A 25,452-nucleotide genomic window follows, 5' to 3' on the forward strand; every position below is an offset into this window, starting at 1 on the left:
TTGATGTTTCTTGTCACAGAGAAGATTGAGAGAAATCCTGAGAAATACAAGAGAAAGGAAAATGGTGTACAATAGACTGCAGTTGCTGGAAATTTTGAATTAAAAAGAATTCTAGATTTGCATTTCTGCATCTGTGGTGAGTGGAAAACAGAGTTTTGGTCACACACTCTGATCTTGTATCAGAAGTGGTCAGTTCGAACATAAACTGGAATGGCTGGTTATCTGAAATTGATGAATTCATTATTGCAGCTCCTGGGACTCAATGTGGAATAAGGGATGCTGCTCCTCAATGGGCTTTGCTGGAACTGGGGAAGAGGTTAAAGATGGGAAATCAGAGAGAAAACTAAAGTGATCGGCAACTGGAAGCTCACTGTTACCCTCGGTGTTCTGCAAAGTGGTCACACAACCTTTAATGGTTTCTCCAATGTGCAGGAAACTGCTGTGAGGACACAGAATTGGAAGTACAAGTCACTCACTGCTTTACCTGGAGGGTTATATGTGTGCCAAGAATGGGGAAAGGGAAGAGGTGATAAAGCAGGTGTTGCATCTTCTTTGGTTCTGGGAGACAGAGGTGTCCCGTGTGGAAAACTGCATTGGAAAGAGAGGTTCTTTCAAAATAAACTTTTGCAAACACCCAAGAGAAATTGCCACCAAGTCTGAAAGAAAGAGCCACATGTACTGTACGCTCACCAGCAGGTCTGAGAGACAACTGCTCAAACCCCCTGACACTAGATGGGGAGTAGAACTCCCTTCACAACTCTGTCCTCTATGTGAATGAGGCCCCTGTTTCCAAAGGCACAGACACCATCAGGATGAAAGGGCATCTTTCCCTCAGTCCCTCCTCTAAACAGACTTGGTGACACAGTGAGATGAGACAACACAACGCAGCAAACATGAGTGAATGAAGACGGCTCCTCTCATGGCCACTTCTCCCAAATATCTTCTGCAGTTTGATCAGAGGTGACTCCAGGACTGTTTCAGGTATTCTGTGTCACTGCAAAGCACATCAAAACCCGGAAAAAATGGGCAATTTCATCCCACAGGACACAGGGACAGAGGGGAAGTGGGGGGAGGGGTCGGTGGTGCAACCAATTTCCCACATTGTCCCTTGTTCATGTTAAAGTTTATTCAGGTTTACTGGGTGGTGTCTGAAAGTTCATACAAGAGCAAATTAATCAATGACAGATACCTCTGAGGGTTTTCCACCTCCACTGGTCCGGTAACATGGCTGAATGAATAGATAGTCCAGCAATCACCTGTCCTGCAGTTAATGTGGCAATCAGTATAACATCCTTGAGCAAAAGCCCTGAAATTAAAATTAAATTCAAATCATTAAACATCTCACGGGCAGCGGATGACAAATGATGCAACAACCATAATGTTCCATAATTTCTGCCGAGAAGGGAATGTTCCAACCTCCGTCTAATCTCACCAATCTGTGACCCAGGCCGACACCAACTGACTCTACTCTGAGAATCATTAATCACAATGCATCGTTATACCCGTCAAGAATGGATTATTCAGATTCATTTATTTATCAGATGTACATCACAACATACAATGAAATGTATTGTTTGCATTAACAACCAACACAAGCTGAGGATGTGCTGAGGGCAGGGCAGCCTGCAAGTGTCACCACACACTCTGGTGCTACTTTCCACCTGATGTCAGGGGCTGCTACACAAATGCACATGTGGGCAGTTTGTTCTCATTGATCGGTGAAGTGCATTATCTGCCGATTGATCCATCCCGAGAGTAGGAAGAATGAGAAGAGCATACAAACTCAAGGAGCCAATTCTAAAAGGGTTACACCAACAAGACATTTGTAGAAAGGGTTACGAAAGTAGTTTGGCAAAGTTAGGATCTTTGCCTTCATGACTAGCAGAAAGAGGAAGAAAATCATCGTGAAACTTTCTAAAACCAGTCGTGAGTGAGAATGAAGGTGATTGGGAGAAGAATAGAAAATAACTTGGGGATTTTTTTATGCACAGTAGTGGACAGGATCTAGAATTCATCATCAGGAATAGTGAAGGGATATTCAACTGTAATTTCATATGAGGGCTGGATAATTATCTGAAAGAAAGAAATTACAGAGCTGTGGGGAGAGGACAGAACAATAGGATTCAGTTGTTTGCTCAATGGTAGAACCAATCCATTCTTAAAGGGCTGAATGGCTTTCTTCTCTGCGATAACTGTTCTGGGATTCTGTGGACCCAATTAATTCAGCTTTTGCCTCTCTCTGCTGCCGCACTGATTTGCATTGGCTGCATTCAATAGCCCACCAATATGGGCTAAATGTTAACTGCAAAATGTCATTCATAAATGAAGCTCACCTTGCAACATTAAGGTGTAGTTTGTCTGGATGGAGCTGAGAGGATTAGTTGTGATACAGGTGTACACTCCACAGTCTTCAGATGAAGCGCTTGGGATAACAAGTGTTCTGTTTTCATCTGTTAGTTGGTGACGCTGGGAGATTTCCCCTCCATTCTTCTGCCACTGATACACTTTCGAATCTCCAAAGACATCACAGGTGAGCTCGACCGTGAAACCCAGTGATTCGATGTTGGTAAATATGGAACCTTCTGACAGCTCATCTAAAGGAGAGAATATGAAACCATGATATTCCTATCCTACAATGTAACATTGCACCAGATAAGCACAAGAGTACGAAAGAACAGTCAGTTCTACACACCAAATATACACACAACAATGGAAGTAAATGGTAATATGTGATGTTTGAACATTTTCCCCATTTAGATAATAGTCCGCACTATTGTTCCTTTTACCAAAATACATTATCACACATTTCCCAACACTGTATTCCATCTGTCACTTTTTTGCCCACTCTTCCAATTTGTCTAAGTCCTGCTGCAATCACATTGCTTCCTCAGCACTATCTACCCCTCCAACTATCTTTGTGTCATCTGCAAACTTTATCACAAAGCCATCAATTCCATTATTCAAATCACTGACAACAATGTGAAAAGTAGCAGTCCCAATACCGACCCCTCCCCACCCAGGAACACCATTCATCACTGGCAGCCAAGCAGAAAAGGCCCCTTTTTCCCACTCGTCTCCTGCCTGCCAGCCATTCTGCTATCCATTGCTGAATCTTTCCCGTATCACTATAGGATCATTGTGTTAAACAGTCTCATTTGTGGTACCTTATCAAAAGTCTTCTGAAAATCAAGCAAATGACATCCACTGCCTCTCCTTTGTCCACATTGCTTGTTACTTCCTCGAAGAACTCTAACAAAATTGTCAGGGAAGATTTCCCTTCACAGAAACCATGCTAACTTTCACATATTTTACCATTAGTTTCCAAATACCTTGAAACCAAATCCTTAATAATAGACTCCAACATGTTCCCGACCACTGAGGTTAGGCAAACTGGACTACGAAAACCTTTCTTTTGCCTTCTTCCTCCCTTCTTAAGGGGAACTGGCCAAAATTGACTGGAAAGGGAGATGAGCAGAAAGGACAACAGAGCAGCAATGGCTGGAGTTTCTGTGAAAAATGAGGGAAGTGCAAGGCAGATATATTCTAACTAAGACTGGACGAAGGACACTACCGTAGCTGACAAGTGAAGTCAGAGCCAAAATAAAAGCAAAAGAGAGGGCATACAAGGAAGCCAAAGCTAGTGGGAAGATAGAGGAAGCTCTTATAAAACTTGCAGAAAGAAACTAAGAAGGTCATTAGGAAGGAAAAGATGAATTATGAAAGGAAACTGGTGACTGATATCAAAGAAGATACTAAAAGCATTTTAAGTATACAAAAGGGTAAAGGGGAGTCAAGGGTAGATATAAGACCAATAGAAAATGACGTATTGCAATGATAGATGCTGAGATGGCAGAGGAACTGAATGCGTATTTTGCATCAGTCTTCACAGTGGAAGACACCTGATGTATATCAGACATTCAAGAGTGTCAGGGAAATGAAGTGTGTGCAGTGAAAATTACAACTGAGAAGGTGCTCAGGAAGCTTAATGGTCTGAGGGTGGTTAGAACTCCTGCACCTGATGGAATCGATAGATTCTGGCATTGTACTGGATGACCAGAAAATTGCAAATGTTACTCCGCTATTTAAGAAGGGTGGCGGGGGGGGACGTCACGTGATGACGTAGGATCGAGACGCTGGAACCCAGCCCTCCCGTAAAAAAGTCAATAAATTAATGTTTAAGTGAAGAAAAGTCAGTCAATACTTTCTTAAGGTTACTTATAAACTACTCCGGATTGTTTTAAGCTATGCCTCATAAACAGAGGATGAAGAAAACTACTACCGCGAAGACAGCTCAAGTTGGAACAGAATCAAGGCCTACTGTTACTGAAGAACCACGGACTCAGGTACAACACATCACCGGCAATACAGAACAGGAAACTGCGGCAGCATCGGCCATTTCTAAAGGAAAATATCAACGAGAATTGCGCAAACGTGAAGGAACGAGCATGCGCAAACGAGAGCAACCAGAACTACAAATCTCAGCTGTGACTGAAACCCAAAGTGAAAGTGAATCTGAGAGAGAGTCAGATTCTCTGGAAAAATCAGACGAAGATGGAGATGAAAGTTCCTCTGAAGATATAAAAAAGACTTTGAGGCAAATAATGCATAAATTAGAAAAATTAAATGCATTAAAAGTAATTAAAAGTAACCAAAAAGTAATTAAAGAAAAAATGAGAAATATGGAGACTATGTTTGATAAAATGACAAAGAAACAGAAAAAAATGGAAAAGAAAATTACAGATTTGGAAATTAAAATGGAAGAAATGGGTGGAAGAATGAATAAAATGGAAAATAATAATGATGCCTGGACATCACAAAGAAAACAACTCATGGAAAAAATTGATAAGCTTGAAAATTTTAGTAGACACAATAATATTAAAATTGTTGGACTTAAAGAAGATACTGAAGGAGAAGACCCAATAAATTTTTTTCAAAAATGGATCCCTGAAAAATTGGAAATGGGAGGAGAAACTTCAATTGAGATTGAAAGGGTGCACAGAGCCTTAAGGTCAAGATCTCAAGATGACCAAAATCCACGATCAATTTTGATAAGATGCTTAAGATACCAAGATAAAGAAAAGATTCTGAGGGCGGCTGTCCAAGGTGCCAAAAGAAGAAACGGACCATTGATGATAGCAGAGAAACCAGTTCTTTTTTATCCTGATATAAGTTATAACCTTTTGAAGAGAAAGAAAGAATTTAATTCAGCAAAAAATGTCTTATGGGAAAAAGGTTATAAATTTATAATGCGTCACCCAGCAACACTGATAATTTTTTTGGAGGAGGGAAAAAGATTTTTTTCCGATTATCGAGATGCGGAGGTGTTCGCACAAAAACTTCCATCTATTTGCTAATTAAATGTAGAGACTTCTAAACGTAATGGTTAAAGATGAAGACAGAGAGCAAATGAAACTGATGGACATTTAAGGATGATACAAGGGAGAAAAGTAAAATTTTAGAAATATTAATTGAGAATAATTTTTTTCTTTTCTTTTCTTATATATATACTTTTTATGTTGCGGGGAGGGCTGGGGAGCTTTGAATCGGTTACTGTGGGATTCACGTGTGTAATCATGGCAATTGCCATGACCCGTACAACAGAGGGGGGTAATGTTTTTTTTTTTCTTTCACAACATTAGTAGGGGGGTATTTTGTTTTTTTCTTTATACTCTATTTTTTTCTATTCTTTTGCCTGGATGATTGGTGGGGACACACATAGCAACATGGAGACTTCTAAAAAGATTTCCCAGGATACCACGAAAGTTGAAAGATTAGGTATTATAATAGATTGGAGTAACATAATTAAAAACAATGACTAATTTATTGAATTTTTTAAGTTTTAATGTTAATGGGCTTAATGGACCGGTAAAAAGAAAAAGAATTTTAACATATATTAAAAAAATGAAAATAGATATAGCTTTCTTACAAGAAACTCATTTAACAGACATAGAACATTAGAAATTAAAAAGAGACTGGGTTGGAAATGTTATTGCAGCTTCATTTAATTCAAAGGCGAGAGGAGTTGCAATTTTGGTTAATAAAAATTTACCAATTAAAATACAAAATGTATTAATTGATTTGGCAGGAAGATATTTAATTATACATTGTCAATTTTTTTCAGAACTATGGACTCTTATGAATATTTATGCACCAAATGAAAATGATGTTAAATTTATACAGGAGGTCTTTTTGAATTTGGCTAATGCACATGATAAAATATTAATAGGTGGAGATTTTAATTTTTGTCTAGATCCAGTTTTAGATAGATCAACAAAGGCTGTTACAAAATCAAAAGTAGTAAAATTAACTCTATCATTGATGAAAGACTTAAATTTGATTGATATATGGAGAAGAATCAATCCAAGAGAAAGAGATTATTCATTTTATTCAAATAGACATAAAACATACTCAAGGATAGATTTTTTCCTATTATCAACGAATATTCAAGATAGAGTGAAAAATGTGGAATATAAAGCAAGAATATTGTCAGATCATTCTCCTTGAATAATGACAATGATAATGATAGATAAAGAGGAATCAATTTATAGATGGAGATTTAATTCAATACTACTAAAACGTCAAGATTTTTGTGATTTTATGAAAAAGCAGATTCAGTTCCTTTTAGATATAAATTTACATTCAGTTGATGATAAATTTATATTGTGGGAAGCAATGAAGGCATATTTGAGAGGTCAGATAATAAGTTATACTTCTAAAATTAAGAAGGAATATATGATAGAAATAGATCAATTGGAAAAAGATTATAAAATTAGAAAAAGAATCTCAAAGAAATATGACAGAAGAAAAACGAAGACAACTTATTAATAAGAAGTTAAAATATAATACACTCCAGACATATCGAACAGAAAAAGCAATTATGAGAACTAAACAGAGATATTATGAACTAGGTGAAAGATCACATAAGGTCCTTGCATGGCAGTTAAAAACAGATCAGACTTCTAAAACAATAAATGCAATTTGAACAAAAGTAAATAGAATTACTTATAAGCCTCCAGAAATTAATGAAGCTTTTAAGAATTTTTATTCTGAGTTGTATAAATCAGAATTAAAAAATGATGACGTCAAGATAGAAAGATTTTTATCACAAATAACTCTTCCAAAATTAAATACGGAAGAACAGAAGGGATTAGGTATGCCTTTTATATTGAAGGAGGTTGAAGAAGCTCTGGGATCACTTCAAAGTAATAAATCTCCAGGAGAAGATGGTTTTCCGCCTGAATTTTATAAAAAGTTTAAAGATTTATTAATTCCTCCTCTTATGGAGTTAATACATCAAGCGGAAAGAACGCATAAACTTCCAGAATCTTTTTCAACAGCTATTTTAACAGCATTGCCAAAAAAAGATAGAGACCTTTTAAAACCAGCATCATATAGACCTATTTCTTCATTAAACACTGATTATAAAATAATTGCAAAAATCGTATCTAATAGATTATCTAAATGCTTACCAAAATTAGTGCATATGGATCAAACAGGATTTATTAAAAATAGACAATCGGCAGATAATGTATCTCGGTTACTTAGAATAATTCATTCAGCGCAAAAGAGGGAGGAAACGAGTGTGGCAGTTGCTTTAGATGCAGAAAAAGCATTTAATAGATTGGAATGGGATTTTTTATTAAAGGTATTGGAAAAATATGGACTAGGAACATCATTTATAAAATGGATTAAAACCTTAAATACTAATCCCAAAGCTAAAGTAGTGACAAATGGTCAAATTTCAACATCATTTCAGTTAACAAGATCAACTAGGCAAGGTTGTTCATTATCACCTGCTTTATTTGTGTTGGCAATAGAGCCATTAGCTAAATTAATTAGAATGGACCCAGATATTAAGGGTTTCAGAGTTAATCAGGAAGAATACAAGATTAACTTATTTGCTGATGATGTTCTACTTTATTTAACAGATCCATTGCATTCATTATGCAAATTATCTTATAGATTAGAAGAATATGGGAAAATATCAGGTTATAAAATAAATTGGGATAAAAGTGAAATTTTACCTCTTACTAATGGAGATTATAGTCAATGTCGATTAATAACTCAATTTAGATGGCCGGCAAATGGTATAAAATATTTAGGTATAAGAGTTGATAATGACATAAAAAACTTAGACAAATTAAATTATTTACCACTTTTGAAAAAAATTCAGGAAGATCTTGATAAATGGATGGCATTACCAATAACATTAGTAGGTAGAGTAAATACTATAAAAATGAATATATTCCCTAGACTACAATATTTATTTCAATCATTACCAATACAATTACCCCAGAAGTTTTTTCAAGAGTTAAACAAATATGTGAGGAAGTTTCTCTGGAAAGGTAAGATGTCAAGAATATCGTTGGGAAAATTGACATGGAAATTTGATCTAGGAGGGTTACAACTTCCAAATTTTAAGAATTATTATAAAGCGAATCAACTTAGATTTATTGCATCTTTTTTCGAGAAAGATAAACCGGCATGGATTAGAATAGAACTAGATAAAATAGGAGAAAACGTACCAGAAGATTTTATATATAAATGGGAATCTAAATGAATACGGGAAAAGAAAGAATCTCCTATATTAAAACATTTGATTGACTTATGGAATAAGATAAATGTTGATGATGAGACAAAAAAATCTTTATTAGCAAAGAGATCTTTAATTCAAAATAGACTTATTCCTTTTACAATGGATAATCAACTTTTATATAATTGGTTTCAAAAAGGGATTAGATATATAGGAGATTGTTTTGAAGGAGGTATACTAATGTCATTTGATCAATTAAAGAATAAATATAAAGTATCGAATGATACTATTTTTTGTTACTTTCAACTAAGGGCTTATTTAAGAGAAAAATTAGGTCAAACAATGTTATTGCCGAAATCTAATGAAATAGAAATTTTAATTCAAAAAGGAAAGATTAAAAAATTTATATCTTGTATGTATAATTTGATTCAAAAACAGGCAATTAAACAAAGAGTCCATAAGTCAAGACAAAAATGGGAAAGTGATTTGAATATTAAAATTGAAGAAACAAATTGGTCAAGGCTATGTCTTGATAGTATGACAAATACAATAAATGTTCAGTTAAGATTAGTGCAATATAATTTTCTACATCAATTATATATTACACCACAAAAAATAAATAAATTAAACCCAAATTTATCTGATCAGTGTTTCCGATGTAACCAAGAAACTGGTACTTTTTTACATTCTACATGGTCTTGTTCTAAAATTCAACCTTTTTGGATAAATTTAAGACTTTTATTGGAACAAATTACAAGAACACAACTTCCTCATAATCCAATATTACTCTTACTAGGTGATATTGAAGGGATAAAACCGAAACCCAAACTGAATAAGTATCAGAAAGAATTCATAAAAATTGCACTGGCAGTAGCCAAAAAGGTTATTGCAGTTACTTGGAAATCGGATACATTTTTAAGTATAGATTGTTGGAAGAAAGAAATTTATGGCTGTATTCCACTAGAAAAAATTACTTATAATTTAAGAGATAAATATGAAACATTTCTGAAAATTTGGTGCCCTTATTTACAAAAGACAGGACTAAATATATAGGTGCTCTGAAGATGAAACAATTGGTTACTTGGGGAAAGAAATAAATATATACACTAAAGTTATTACAAACTCCATGGAGCATGTGGAGATCTTCCAACATCCAGGCACTCTTTCTTTTTTTTCTTTCTTTCTCTTTTTTTTCTATAGGGAAGTTAGGGGGGAGGAGTTAAGGGGAGGGGGGAAGGGTTATATACATTTTTTTTCTATACTTCACTCTACAATCACTTAAAAACGCAATTTAATTTTTTTTTTTTAAAAAAAAGGGTGGCAGGCAGCAGAATGGAAACTATAGACCTGTTAGTCTGACATCAGTGGTTGGGAAGTTGTTGGAATCGAATGTTAGGGATGAGATTACAGAGTATTTGTAGGCACATGACAAGATAGGCAAAAGCCAGCATGGTTTTCTGAAAGGAAAGTCCTGCCTGACAAACATACTGCAATTTTTTGAACAAATTACAAGCAGGGTAGACAAAGGAGATAAAGCGGATGTGGTGTACTTGCATTTTCAGAAGACATTTTACAAGGTGCCACACATGAGGCTGCTTAGCAAGATAATATCCCACAGGATTACAGGGAAGTTACTAGCATGGGTGGAGCATTGTCTGATTGGCAGAAAACAGAGAGTGGGAATAAAGGGATCCTATTCTGACTGGCTGCTGGTTACCAGTGGAGTTCCACAGAGGTCAGTGTTGGGACCGCTGCTTTTAACGATGTATATCCATGATTTCAACTATGGAATAATGGACTTATGGCTAAATTTCCCAATGATACAAATATAGGTGGTGGAGCAGGTAAGGTTGAGGAAACAGAGAGCCTGCAGAGGAACTTAGATAGTTTAGGGGAATGGGCAAAGAAGTGGCAAATGAAATACAATGTTGGAAAGTGTATGATCTTCCACTTTGCTGTGATTTAAAGTTTTTATCATCTTACTTAGTATCTGTTCCACGGTTTGCACCCGATCTTCTACCTTCTCAATTCATGTTTCTACCACCATATTTTTTCATTGACATTGGCGAGCTCTTACTTGATATAATTTAGTTGCTGTTTTGTATCTTTTTGGAACTCCCGTAACTCCTCCAGAATTTTGATCATATTTGCTGCTTCACCTGAACGAGGCCCGTCATCAGCTTCACTACCACACGTTCGGGTAGGAGAGCCGCTCGCTGCACCCCTGTCGTCCACATGCTCCGCAGTGATGCTTTTTTTATCTCCATTCTTTTTCCCCGTTCGTGCCCCCCTTATCAATTCAGATATTTTCGAAAGATCTTATATTTGATGGATTAACAGGGCAAAATATGCATTTTTCTGGAGGAGCTACTGACTTAAGCTAACATTCTGGATGATGACCTCTCACCAGAATTATCACTGGGTGTATTTAAGGCAGAGATAGATAGATTATTTATTAGTCAGGGCATCAAAGGGTATGGGGAGAAGACAAGGGATTGTGGATGACTGGATGTATTGTAGCAGCACATGATTGTGTGCTCAAGGGGCAAAAGTAGCCTACTTCTGCTCCTATATCTTATGTTCTGAGAGAGTTGTGCAACATTTGCAATCTTCTGGTCCTCTGGGACCATGCCAGAATCAAGTGATTCTTGAAAGATCATGACCAATGCATCCGTTACCTCTTCAGCAACCTCTCTCAGTGCTCTGGGATATAGTCCAGTAGTCCATCTGGACCAGGTACCTTATTCTCGTTAAGACCTTTCACTTTGTCTAGTATTTGCCTTTGTATTAGCAGTGACACTCACAGACCTCTGGTACACCGCTAGTGTCTTCCACAGTGAAGACTGATACAAAGTCCCGATTAAGTTCATTTGCCATTTCCTTGTCTCCATTACTACTTTACTGGTATCACTTTCCAGTGGACCAATATCAACACTCACCTCCCTTTTACTCTTCATATAACTGAAAAAGCTTTTTGTATCCTGCTTTATATTATTGGCTAGTCTGCCCTCATATTTAATCTTTTTCCCTTCATATAGCTTTTTAGTTGTCTTTTGTCGGATTTTAAAAGCTTCCCAATCATTCATCTTCCCACTCACTCCACTTTGATTCAAGTGTCCGATGGTTGAGAGTCAAAACTTGTTTCTGAATGAGTGGTGGGGGTCCCTGATGATGGAGGCTGCTTTCCTGCAACAACTCTCCATGTAGATGTGCTCAATGGTGGGGAGGGCTTTACCCATGATGGACTGGGCCGTATCCACTACTCCTTGTAGGATTTTCTGTTGAAGGGCATTGGTGGTTCCAATGATGCAGCCAGTCAATATACTCTCCACCACACATCTACAGAAGTCTGTCAGATTTTCAGGTGTCACGCTAAATCTCCGCAAATTTCTAAGGAAGTGGAGGCACTGCTGTGCTTTCTTCATTTTGCACTTAACTGCTGCGCCCAGCACAAGTCCTCTGTAATGATACACCAAGGAATTTAAAGTTGCCGACCCTCTCCGACTCTGATCCTCTGATGGGAATGGCTCATGGACCTCTGGTTTCCTCCTGAAGTCAGTAATCAGGTCCTTGGTCTTGCTGACACTGAGGAAGAGGTTATTGCTGTGGCACCACTCAGACGGATATTCAGTCTCCCTCCTAAATGTTGATTCATCACCAACTTTCATCCCAGAATCACCACCAGCTCCAAGAACTCTTGCTGTTTTCCCAGTGGGACTGAGAAGCCTCACACATGGAAATGCTTTCCTGACTTTTGTCATGAGGAACAGACATTGAAATCAATGAAACAGGCACTGCCATGGAAACCATCAGACACAGCACCTCAGGAGGAAGGGGAAGGTGAACCTTTAAAAGGCTGTGGAATTACCCCCTCCCTCACACTCCATTAGTGCATTTTGACCCACCGGTGACCCATCTGCACAGGGAATATCGATACCCTGACATCTCAGCATTTTAAATAAGATTCTGGTCTTGTTATTTCAGAGAACATCCTCAGGTTTGTTGTCTATTTGTCAGCCAGGCTCAAAATATTTCTCATTGATCACCTTCTCCAGGGGCTGAATGGTTATGTCAGAAGCAGGGTTTAAACAACTATATTAATCTCATCATTGTCAGCCTTGTATGGCTTTTAAAACATAAAACAGAGACACCAATCTTAATTCTTAGTTCTAAAATTATCAGTATGGAGCTCCCAGGACTGGACACCATCTATTCCAGCAGACTCAGAAGGAAAGCAATCAGCATAACCAGAGACACCACACACCCCGGCCACTCCCTGTTTGACCCGCTGCCATCCAGCAAAAGGTTCAGGGCACTAAAAGCCAGAACAAATAGACTGAGGAACAGTTTCTACCCCAGAGCTATGGCCTCCATCACACCACTCCCACAGAACAATGACTGAATCTGTGAGCTCACACAAGGATTCAAATACTCGCACTAACGGCACTTTGTGCATTACTGTGACATTCTGGTGCTGCTGCAACTTATTTTCTGCTACTTATCTATTTAATACTGTTTTTCTATTACTGTCTTGTTTTTATCTACTGCTTTGTTTGATTGCCTGAGAGGAAGCCAAACAGAGTTTCATTGTATCTATGTATAATGACAATAAAGATCATTCATTCATTCATTTTCATATCCACCATCTTCCTTCCTGGTCAGTTTCCCAAAATTCTAGTCCTTATCTCAGTACCTGGAATTACCAAAGAGAATGAAAAAGTTTATTACAATAGATTGCTTACTTCACAGTGCAGAGAATTGTTTTATCACATAAATACGCCAATAAAAATTAGGTGGAGTGGAATTTGGCAGCTCTAGGAGCTTTCAGTATCTTTAAAAATTAATATTAATCTTGTCTTCCCTGTTTTAAAACTCTTAATGGTTTGTGACCAGAGTACATCACAGAATCACTTTCCTTTCGTAATCCTGCTCAGGCTCTCAGGTTTTCTGCCACCGGTCTCGTAAAAGTAAACAAAATTCTCATTCAGAAGAAAATAGGCAGGTCAGCTATTTTGAACTACGATCCTAAACAGTGGAATTCAATACCCAAAACCACAGGGGATGCAGACTTAGTTCACACTTTTAAATGAGAGTTTAAAATCTATTTATTTAACCTTGGTTTCAGTGAACATCAATTAGATTTTACTTACATTTATTTTTATTTTATTTTTCAAATTTGTACTTTTATCCCATTGCAAACAACTTTGAACTACATCATCTGTGAGAAAAGTGCTCGATAAATAAATCTCATCTTCTTTCATTTATCATTGTTATTGAAGTTTCTTTCATCATCATGTCATACCCCTTTCCCCATTTCCCACACTAATCTAATGCATTTTGTACCTCCCTCCCCTCCCATCCCTTCGCTTGCTACTTTTTCCATTTCTCCACCTTTTCCATCCATCCACACTTTCACTTCACAACCATTTCCTTCTGTTCTCTCCAACAGAAAACCCAAGCCTCAGGTTTGACAAACAGTTCTTCTTCTCTCATCCCACCAGTGCAGCAATGAGTATTGGATCAAATCCCGAACGGGCTCCTCCTTGGGATGACAGGTACTCACAGAGATGGTGTTTGAATGACAGCTGCATTCAATATCTGACACCTCAGTGTTTATTCTATCAGGTGAGTCATCCAACTTAGCCTCGACTGGAAAGTACAACCACAAAAACTATGGCGAATTCTGTACCCAAACACGTCCTGAATAAACACGGATGAAAGAAAAATGGATATCTATGAGGAAGGGAAGGGTTAGATTCTTCTTGGAATAGGTTAAAAGGTCAGCATAAAATTGTGGGCCAAATGGCCTGAACTATGTTGTACTCTTCTACGTTCTATGAAACATAAAGCTACTTACTAACAAAGCGTAGTTGTATTATTCTCAGCTCTTGTCCATCCACAACGAAGGTGTAATCTCCTTGGTCACCATGTTCTGTTCCATTCACAGTCAGAGCACCATTAGAAGTATTAAAGTGCAGACGAAACTTGAACTGGTCACTTGGTTCCACTGAGCTGTGACCTGGGACATGATGCAAAATGCTCCTGTCGATGAAGGTCCAAACTATTTCACTCTTGCTGGGATCAACTTTGAGTTCAGGATCCAGTAAAACTGCAGAGCCAAGGAGACCAACCTCTTCTTTAACTTTATCTGTTAATAAAAATATTTGTACTCATTTAAAATGTGGTGGCTGTGAAACACTTAAACAGAGAACTTTGTGAAACTACAGCAAATGAGAACATACTACTGAATAGATATTGAGCCACTCTTTACTGGGGTTACAGGAACTTGTCTTTCAGACAAGAATGTTGTGGAAATTCTTTCTGGCCCAGCCTCCCACCTCAAACCCCTCATCAACTTTGGCTGATCCGACACTCTCACACTATACCTGTTCAGGCCAGATCCCAGTGCTTCTGATCTACACTGGCTCCAAAACTGGCAATTCACTGGCTTCAAATTTCTCTATTCTCCATCTCCCAGAAAGTTGAATTGCCTCAACTTCAGATTTCTCTGGGGTTCATTCATCCCCTTTTCATGAACATCCCTCAGTTTCAACACCTTGGCAACACAGGGGACAGGCAGAACCTCAGCACGTAGTGGTACCTGGTGCCCATGTATTTAGGTTCTACACACAGCCTGATGCAGCCACTCATGAAGTTGGTCATCAGGGTGAGGGACACATTGGGTAAATTGTTGCGCCTGTTATACAGGGATTTGTGCGTTGTGATCTGTGCCTCACCTACTCCATCTCGGACCCCCAGATGAACCTGAAAACAGCCCGGGTGATTCTCAAGCTGGAGGAGCGGGACATGGGCAACACTTGCACCAAGTACAGCAGCCTGAGAGAACCTCACACTTGTTGACCAGGTTCTTCCCAGATATCGATAGGGAGCGTCCTCCCCACAGTCCCAATTTCAGTTTTATCTTCTCAGTCTAGTCCAGGCAATTATTCAAAGTTCAAAATACAAAGTAAATTTATTATCAAAGTACATATATGTAACCATATACAACAATAAGATTTATTCTCTTGCGGGCATTTACAATAACTACAAGAAACACAAATTATTCAAAGAATGACCACCCCCATCCAATGTGCAAAAGACAAGAAACAGTGGAAATATAATAATAATAATAATAATAATAATAACAATAAATAAGCAATAAATATCAAGAACATGAGATGAACGGTCTTTGAAAGCCAGTCCATTGGTTGTGGGAGCATTACAGTGATGGGGCAAGTGAAGTTGAGTGAGCAAGTTATCCCCTTTGTTTCCAGAGCCTGATGATGGTTGAGGGGTAATAACTGTTCCTGAACCAGGTGGTGTGAGTCCTGAGGCTCCTGTGATTCTTCCTGATGACAGCAGTGAGAAGAGGGCAGAGAGAGAGAAAAAAAACAAACAACTAAATATGTCAGGGATGGGGTAAGAAGGGGAAGAGGGGCATTAACGGAAGTTAGAGAAGTCAATGTTCATGTCATCAGGTTGGAGGCTACCCAGCTGGTATATAAGGTGTTGTTCCTCCAACCTGAGTGTGGCTTCATCTTGACAGTAGAGGAGGGCATGGATTGACATATCAGAATGGGAATGGGACGTGGAATTAAAATGTGTGGCCACTGGAAGATCCTGCTTTCACTGGCGGACCAAGCGTAGGTGTTCAGCAAAACGGTCTCCCAGTCTGCGTCGGGTCTCACCAATATATAAAAGGCCACACCGGGAGCACCGGATGCAGTGCTCCCGGCCACACCAGACCACCACACCAGCCGACTCACAGGTGAAGTATCGCCTCACCTGGAAGGACTGTCTGGGGCCCTGAATGGTGGTGAGGGAGGAAGTGTAAGGGCAGGTGTAGCACTTGTTCTGCTTACAAGGATAAGTGCCAAGAGTGCCTCTGTCTCCGCCGCATCAGGCTTTTCATTCCAGGACGAAGGAGATGTCTTCCTTTTATAAACAAAGGGGCTTCCCTTCGTCCACCATCAACTCTGCTCTCAAACACATCTCTCCCATTTCACGCACATCTGCCCTCACCCCATCCACCTGCCACCCCACTCGGGATAGGGAACCCCTTGTCCTCACCTACCACCCCACCAGCCTCCAGGTCCAACGTATAATTCTCCGTAACTTCCGCCACCTCCTACGGGATCCCACTACCAAGCACATCTTTCCCTCCCCCCTTTCTGCTTTCCGCAGGGATTGCTCCCTACGCAACTCCCTTGTACATTCGTCCCCCCCATCCTTTCCCATCAATCTCCCTCCTGGCACTTATCCTTGTAAGCGGAACAAGTGCTACACCTGCTCTTACACTTCCTCCCTCACGACTATCCAGGGCCCCAGACAATCCTTCCATGTGAGGCGACACTTCACCTGAGTCGGCTGGTGTGGTATACTGCGTCCAGTGCTCCCGGAGTGGCCTGTTATATATTGGTAAGACCCAACGCAGACTGGGTGACCATTTCATTGAACAGCTATGCTCTGTCTGCCAGAGAAATCAGGATTTAGTTTCTTCCCCCCCCCCTCTTTTTTTTCTCTCTCTCTGCCCATCACTCTGCCTGTTCTCCATCTCCCTCTGGTGCTCCCTTCCCCCTTTCTTTCTCCCTAGGCCTCCTGTCCCATGAATCTTTCCCTTCTCCAGCTCTGTATCCCTTTTACCAATCACCTTTCTGGCTCTCAGCTTCACCCCACCCCCTCCAGTCTTCTCCTATCATTTTGCATTTTCCCCTCCCCCTGCTACTTTCAAATCCCTTACTATCTTTCCTTTCAATTAGTCGTGACGAAGGGTCTTGGCAGGAAATGTCAACAGTGCTTCTCCCTATAGATGCTGCCTGGCCTGCTGTGTTCCACCAGCATTTTATGTGTGTTGCTTAAATTTCCAGCATCTGCAGATTTCCTCATGTTTGCAGACATCAACAGTAAAGGTGTAATCTCCCTATTAATACAATCATTCCTACAATAAGGTCTACACAATAAGGTGTAGCCTCCCTATTTCCTCAAAACTACCTGCACTCCACGTCTACATTCACCACTGTCCGCATCACTCACTGCGGAGTCCTGCGATTGAGGGAAGTACAGTTCCCATAACTAGGCAGTGATGAAGCCAGTCAGGATGCTCTCAATTGTGCCCCTGTAGAAAGTCCTGAGGTTTTGGAGATCCATACCAAACTTCTTCAAACATGGATTGAAGGAAAACGAGGAGGAATTTCTTCAGCCAGAGAGTGGTGAATCCATAGAATTCTTTGCCACAGGACACAGGAAAAAAAACAAAGATGGTAGTTTGCCTCCCAGGTGCCAGGGTCCAGGATGTTTCTGATCGCATCCACGATATCCTGAAGTGGGATGGTGAACAGTCAGAGGTCGTGGTACATATTGGTACCAACGACATAGGTAGGAAAAGGGAGGAGGTCCTGAAAACAGACTACAGGGAGTTAAGAAAGAAGCTGAGAAGCAGGACCACAAGGGTAGTAATCTCAGGATTACTGCCTGTGCCACATGACAGTGAGTATAGGAATAGAATGAGGTGGAGGATAAATGTGTGGCTGAGGGATTGGAGCAGGGGGCAGGGATTCAAATTTCTGGATCATTGGGACCTAGTTTGGGGCAGGCATGACCTGTACAAAAAGGATGGGTTGCACTTGAATCTGAATGGGACCAATATCCTGGATGGGAAGGTTTCAAAGGCTAATGGGGAGAGTTAAAAACTGGAATTGCTGGGGGGTGGGAACCAAACTGAAGAGACAGAGGAAGTGGCTCAGAAATTGAGAAAGCTTGTAGGCAGTGTGAGAGGGAGGATAGGCAGGTGATAGAGAAAGGATGCACTCAGACTGATGGTTTGAGATGTGTCTATTTTAATGCCAGGAGTATCATGAACAAAGTGGATGAGTTTAGAGCGCGGATCACTACTATGATGTTGTGGCCATTACAGAGACTTGGATGGCTCAGGGGCAGGAATGGCTACTTAGAATGACAGGCTTTAGATGTTTCAGTATGACCAGAGTGGGAGGGTAAAGAGGTGGGGACATAGCACTGCTGATCAGAGATAGTGTTATGCCTGCAGAAAAGGAGGAAGTCATGAGTGGAATTTAGAAACAGAAAGTGGTCAATAATCTACTGGGTGCTTTATATAGGCCACTCAATAGTAACAAGGACATCAAAGAGCTGATAGGGAGACAGATTCTGGAACAATCCAGTAATAATAATTTTGAATGTTAAAAGGCCGCCTGAACAGATTAGATATGGCAAAGTGATTTCCCATGGTAGGAGAGTCTAGGACACGACTTCAGGATTGAAGGACGTCCTTTTAGAATGGAGATGTGCAGAAATTACTTTAGTCAGAGGGTGGTAAATCCGTGGAATTTGTTGCCATGAGCGGCTGTGGAGGCCAAGGCAATGGGTGTATTTAAGGATGGAGAGAAGGCAGGGGAGCGGGGATGACTGGAAGAATTGGATCAGCACATGATTGAATGGCAGAGCAGACTCGATGGGACGAATGGCCTACTTCTGCTCCTATATCTTATGGTCTAACAGGGTTGTCTCATGATGGGAGATTTTAATTTCTCAGATTTTGATCGGCATTTTCCTAGAGCAAGTTTAGATGGGGTGGAGTTTGTTAGGTGTGTTCAGGAAGATTTCCTGACACAGTATGTACATCACCATACAAGAGGAGAGGCTGTACTTGATCTGCTATTGGGAAATGAACCTGGTCAGGTGTCAGGTCTCTCATTGGGAGAGCATTTTGGAGATAGTGATCACAATTCTGTCTCCTTTACCATAGTACTGGAGAAGGGTAGGAACAGACAAGTTAGGAAAGTGTTTAATTGGAGTATGGGGAAATATGAAGCTACCAGGCAGGAACTCAGAAGCATAAATTGGAAACAGATGTTCTCAGAGAAATATATGGCAGAAATGTGGCAAATGTTCAGAGGATATTTATGTGGCGTTCTGCATAGGTACATTTCAATGAGACAGGGAAAGGATGGTAGGGTATAGAAACCATGGTGTACAAAGGCTGTGAAAATCTTGTCAAGAAGAAAAGCTTATGAAATGTTCAAAAAACTAGGTAATGATAAAGATCTAGAAAATTATAAGACTAGCAGGAAGGAGCTTAAGAATTAAATTAGGAGAACAAGAAGGGGCCATGAGAAGGCTTTGGTGAGCAGGATTAAGGAAAACACCAAGATATACTACAGGTATGTGAAGAGCAAGAGGATAAGACATGAGAGAATAGGACCTATCAAGTGTAACAGTGAAAAAGTGTGTAAGGAACCGGAGGAGGTAGTGCAGGTGCTTAATGAATACCTTGCTTCAGTATTCACTACGGAAAAGGTCTTTTGGCAATTGTAGGGATGACTTACAGTGGACTGAAAAACTTGAGCATACAGACATTAAGAAAGAGGATGTGCTGAGCTTTTGGAAAGCATCAAGTTAGATAAGTCACCGGGACCAGACAAGATATACCCCAGGCTACTGTGGGAGGTGAGGGAGGAGATTGCTGAGACTCTGGCAATGATCTTTGCATCATCAATGGGGACGGGAGAGATTCCGGAGGATTGGAGGGTTGCAGATGTTGTTCCCTTAACAAGTAAGGAAGCAGAGATAGCCCAGGAAATTATAGATCAATGAGTCTTACCTCAGTGGTTGGTAAGTTGATGGAGAAGATCCTGATAAGCAGGATTTACGAACATTTGGAGAGGCATAATATGATTTGGAATAGTTAGCATTGCTTTGTCAAAGGCAGGTCGTGCCTTACAAGCCTGATTGAATTTTTTGAGATTGTGACTAAATGCATTGACGAAGGTAGAACAGTAGATGTCGTGTATATTGATTTCAGCAAGGCATAGGTACCCAATGCAAGGCTTACTGAGAAAGTAAGGAGGCATGGGATCCAAAGGGACATTGCTTTGTGGATCCAGAACAGACTTGCACACAGAAGGCAAAGTGTGGTTGTAGATGGGTCATATTCTGCATGGAGGTCGGCGACCGGCGGTATGCCTCAGGGACCTGTTCTGGGACCCCTTCTCTTTGCGATTTTTATAAATAACCTGGATGAGGAAGTGGTGGGATGGTTTAGTAAATTGGCTGATGACACAAAGCTTGGGGGTTTTGTGGATAGTGTGCAGGGCTGTGAGAGTTTACAGCAGGACTTCAATAGGATGCAAAACTGGGCTGAGAAGTGGCAGATGGAATTCACCCCATATAACTGTGAAGTGGTTCATTTTGGTAGGTCAAATACGATGGCAGAATATAGTATTAATGGTGAGACTCTTGGCAGTGTGGAGGATCAGAGGGATCTTGGGAATGAGTCTATAGGACACGCAAAGCTGCTGCGCAGGTTGACTATGTGGTTAAAAAGGCATATGGTGCATTGGCCTTCATCAGCAGTGGGATTGAGCTCAAGAGCTGAGAGGGAATGTTACAGCTACATGGGACCCTTGTCAGACCCACTTGGAGTACTATGCTCAGTTCTGATCAGCTCACTACGGGAAGGATGTGGAAACTATAGAAAGGATGCAGAATAGATTTACAAGGATGTTGCCTGGAAGTGAACTCAGCCTTTTCTTCTTGGAGCGACAGAGGATGAGAGGTGACTTGATAGACGTGTATAAGATGATGAGAGGCATTGATCGTGTGGATAGTCAGAGGCTTTTTCCCAGGGCTAAAATGGCTAACATGAGAGGGCACAAATTTAATGTGTTTGGAAGTAGCTACAGAGGAGATGTCAGGGGTAAGTTACGCAGAGAGTGATGAGTGTATGGAATGGGCTGCACCCGATGGTGGTGGAGGTAGATACAATAAGGTCTTTTAAGAGACTCCTGTATGGGTGCATGGGGCTGAGAAAAATAGAGGGCTATGGGTAACTCTGAGTAATTTCTAAATTAAGGACATGTTACGCACAGCATTATGGGCTGAAGGGCCTGTATGGTGCTGTAGGTTTTCTATGTTTCTAGAAAGCTGTGAAGGCCAAGTATTTATGTACAGTATACTTAAGGAAGAGGTTGATAGAGCCTTGATTGAAGGGATATGGGGAGAAGGCAGAGATTGGGGCTGAGAAGAAAATTGCATCAGCCATGATGAAATGGCGGAGCAGAATTGATGGGCCAAATTCTTATGGTCTAATAGTCTTATGGGAATGACCACACTGGACACAGTACTCCAAATTATGACCACCAATGGTTTATACAATTTCAATATAGAATCTCAATTCCTGTGCTCAAAATGTGCCAAAAGCTTTCTTTTCGACCATATCTACATGTCATGCCACATTCACGGAATTATGCACCTGCATACCCAGATCTCTCTGTTCTACACACACTCCTCTGTGCCCGACCCCTCATCTTGCAAGCCCTAGCCTGGATGATCCTGCCAAGTGCAACACCTCACACTTGTCTACTCTAAACTCCATCTGCCATTTTTGAGCCCATTTTTCCAGCTGCTCCAGATCCTGCTGCAAGCTTTGAAAGTCTTCCTCGCTATCCACCAGACCCTCAATCTTAGTGTTATCCACAAATCTGCTGATCCAGAATACGACATTATCATCCAGATCATTGATATAGATGACAAGCAACTAATGGACCCAGCAGTGATCCCTGTGACACACCATTAGTCACGGCTCTCCAGTCAGAGAGGTAACTATCTATTTCCACTCTTTGGCTCCTCTCTTCCCCTGTGAAGCCAATGTCCAATCCAAATTACTACCTCATTTTGAATACCAAGCAACTGAACCTTCTTGAGCAGCCTCCCATGTGGGACCATTTCAAAGGCCTTGCTAAAGTCTATGTAAACAACATCCACGCCTTGTCTTCAACGTTCCTGGTGCAACAACAGCCACGTGACTCTGCGGTGAGAAGCCACCTTTCATAAATAATATACATCTGGGGTCGATATGATTTCAGGTTCAAACCAAACAGGAATGCCATGATGGTCTCTTTAAAGAAACCTCAATTTGAGTGAATGCTTTGTAAATTCTGCCCAAACCCAATTATCAATTGGCAAGTAATAACAGATTGTACACCATATAAAATTATATGGAAAGTATATTTACCAATTTCAGCATTATCCAACTGTTATTAAAAGAAAAAGAAAGAAGAAAAAATAAAAGGTCCTGTTACAGTTAAACCTGTCTAAATATTGGAGCTCATCTTTTCCAAAGCTGGGTATAACCGTTACTCATGGTGCTGAACCCACAGTCTGCCTGAAAGCACCCACCACAGTTCTAACTTCCCTTCAGATTCAGATTCAGTTTATTGTCATTTAGAAACCACAAATGCAATGCAGTTAAAAAATGAGACAACGTTCCTCCAGAATGATATCAACAAAAGCACATGACAAAACAGACTACACCAGCAAATCCACGTAATGTTTGGCAATCCCCAATCCAGAGTCCAGAGAGGCTACTGCGTATTAATATCGCGCTTCTATCTTAGTGCGTTCCCCGGAAAGGAGATCCAAACCCACCAGACAAACAAGACCAAAAACTAAAGCTACAAGACCTGCACAAAACCACATACTTACACATATAGTTACAACAGTGCAAACAGTAGTATAATTGATAAATTATATGGGCACAGTAAAAATAGTCCAAAGATATTAAAAGACTATAAGTTCAAAAGAAACCACCACACAGTTTCCACAAGTCTGCAGGGTCCCGATAGACTCGTCATCCTACGCTGATGGCAGAAGGGAATACTCCCACTATGAACTTCCATGGTGCTGCCTGACTCAGCCTCGCAGACACAGCACACAATGAAAGCTCCATCGAACCCAGCCTCGCAGACACAGCACACAGTGAAAGCGCTCCGACCACAATGAACTCCGAGTCGGTCGAACTTCCGAGCCTCCGACCATCCTCTCCGGCACTGCTTCTCCGAGCACCATCCTCTGCCAAGCGTATTAAGACACCCCTGCCAAAAGCCATCGGCAACACGACCCTGAGGACTGGGGGCCTGTTCATCCCAGCAGAGACCCGGACATCACAGCAGCAACGAAGAAGGTCTTCCTGGAGATTTCCAAATATTCCTTCGTGCTCCCACATCCGTTTTTCATCTGATTATGATTACGCAATGCACGCGGCACCCCGCTTCACAAATAACAGATAATCAGCTCCAGAGTGGCGGCTGCAAGCTTTGTCGCACCGCCATCTTGGATTGTCAAAAATCCTTGAAGGCCATCTTCAACAAACCAGCATTCTCTCACGAGCATTGGCACTCGTCCTTGGAGATATTCATATGCACAAAGCACCTCTTGCAATGGGGACTCTCCGTCCCATGGCATTCTGTGGTATCTTCCCTTCTGTCTCTCTCTGCAGCTCTTGCTAAAATGAGCCCAAACCAGACTACTGTCCATCACAAAGCTCCATCCACTACACTCTCTTGAGAACTTTCTTCAGATCCCACCATCCTGACTGGCTGATACAATATTCCTAAGATGAACAGCAGGGCTTCTTGTCATAGCCAAAACAAAAACATTCTACCAGCAGGACACAATGCTTTTGCTAAAATGAAATACCTAAAACATAGCACTGGAAATCTTAACCAGGACACTACACTGATAACTTCCTTCAAAAATACAGTAAAAATGTTTAGACTTGACTTAGCACGCACAAAGCATGTCTTTTTTTTAGCCCCCCTGATTTCCTTCTTCATTGTTCTCTTCCATTTCTTATACTGCTCAAGTATCTCATTTGTTCCAACCTGCCTATACTATTAAGCATCTCCTTCTACTTAACCAGGGCATTAGTGTCTCTCAGAAATCAAAATTACCAAAATCTATTGTCTTAAATTCTGACAGGAATATACAGATTTTGTATTCTCAAAATTTCGCTTTTGAAGGCCTCTCACTTCCCAAGTATACCTTTCCCAGAAAACAACCTGTCCCAATCCACATTTGCCATATCCTTTCCGATACCATCAAATTTAGCCTTTCTGCAATTTAGCATCTTAACCCGACCATATCTACCCTTTTCCATAATTACCATAAAACTAATGGCGTTATGATCACATACTTTTGTCACCTGCCCTGTCTTATTCCCTAATAGGAGATGTAGTGTCACATTCTCTCTAGTTGAGATTTCTATACACTGACTAAGGAAACTTCACTGAACACATTTGACAAACTCTTTCCCATCCACCTCTTTTACAGCATGGGAATCCCTGTCAATATGTGGAAAGATAAAATTGACTATGATCACAAATTTGAGTTCCTTTTGTTACAGTCTGCAATCTCTCTGCAAATTTGCTCCTCCAAATCCTGTGGACTGCTGATGGTCGATGATATTATCCCATTAACTTGGCCACACCTTTCTCATTCCTCAGTTCCACCCAAAAAGCCTCACGAGATGATCTCTCCCATCTGTCCTGACTGAGCACGGCCATGACATTTTCCCTTACTGGTAATGCCACCCCTCCTGCTCCATCATGTCTAAAACAACGGAACCCCAGAACATTGAGCTGCCAGTCCTCCCTCCTGCAAACAAATCTCAGTAATGGCTACAATGTCATATTCCACAGGCTGATCCATGCCCCAAGCTCACCCACCTCTCCTACAATACTCCTTACATTGAAATATACACAGCTCAGGACATTTGCCCCACTATGCTCAATCTTTCAATTACCTGACTTTGTACATGGGCTGAACAACACCTTTCTCTACAACCACTCCATGATCTGTTTGGGCACTCTGGTTCACATCCCCCTGCGACTCGAGTTTAAACTCCACCACCACTCAACCCCCTCCCCCTCCCCACCTGTGCAGCACTAGTAACCCTTCCCACTAGGATATTAGTCCCCCAGTTCGGGTATAAACCATACCTTCTGTACAAGTCTCACTTTCCAGAAAAAAAGTACAATGATCAAAAAATCTGAAACCCTCCATCCTGCACCATCTCCTCAGCCACATGTTAAACTGTATGATCTTCCTATTTCTGGACTCACTAG

The 25,452-nt window shown here is 40.6% G+C and overlaps 1 protein-coding gene across 1 annotated transcript in view; it reads right to left on the reverse strand.

Annotated features, from left to right (window-relative positions):
• The window catches only part of LOC140717281 (uncharacterized), a 149,350-nt gene that overhangs the window by 106,842 nt on the left and 17,056 nt on the right, over window positions 1-25,452 (reverse strand). Inside the window, exons 2-4 of the mRNA XM_073030716.1 lie at window positions 14,391-14,681; window positions 2,334-2,594; window positions 1,190-1,306 (exon numbers count right to left, since the gene is read on the reverse strand). Of these exons, the coding sequence (XP_072886817.1) occupies window positions 1,190-1,306; window positions 2,334-2,594; window positions 14,391-14,681 (669 nt within the window). The remainder of the gene's footprint in view (window positions 1-1,189; window positions 1,307-2,333; window positions 2,595-14,390; window positions 14,682-25,452) is intronic.

The sequence above is a fragment of the Hemitrygon akajei genome, chromosome 2 (genome assembly GCF_048418815.1).
Source record: "Hemitrygon akajei chromosome 2, sHemAka1.3, whole genome shotgun sequence".
Lineage (NCBI taxonomy): Eukaryota > Metazoa > Chordata > Chondrichthyes > Myliobatiformes > Dasyatidae > Hemitrygon > Hemitrygon akajei.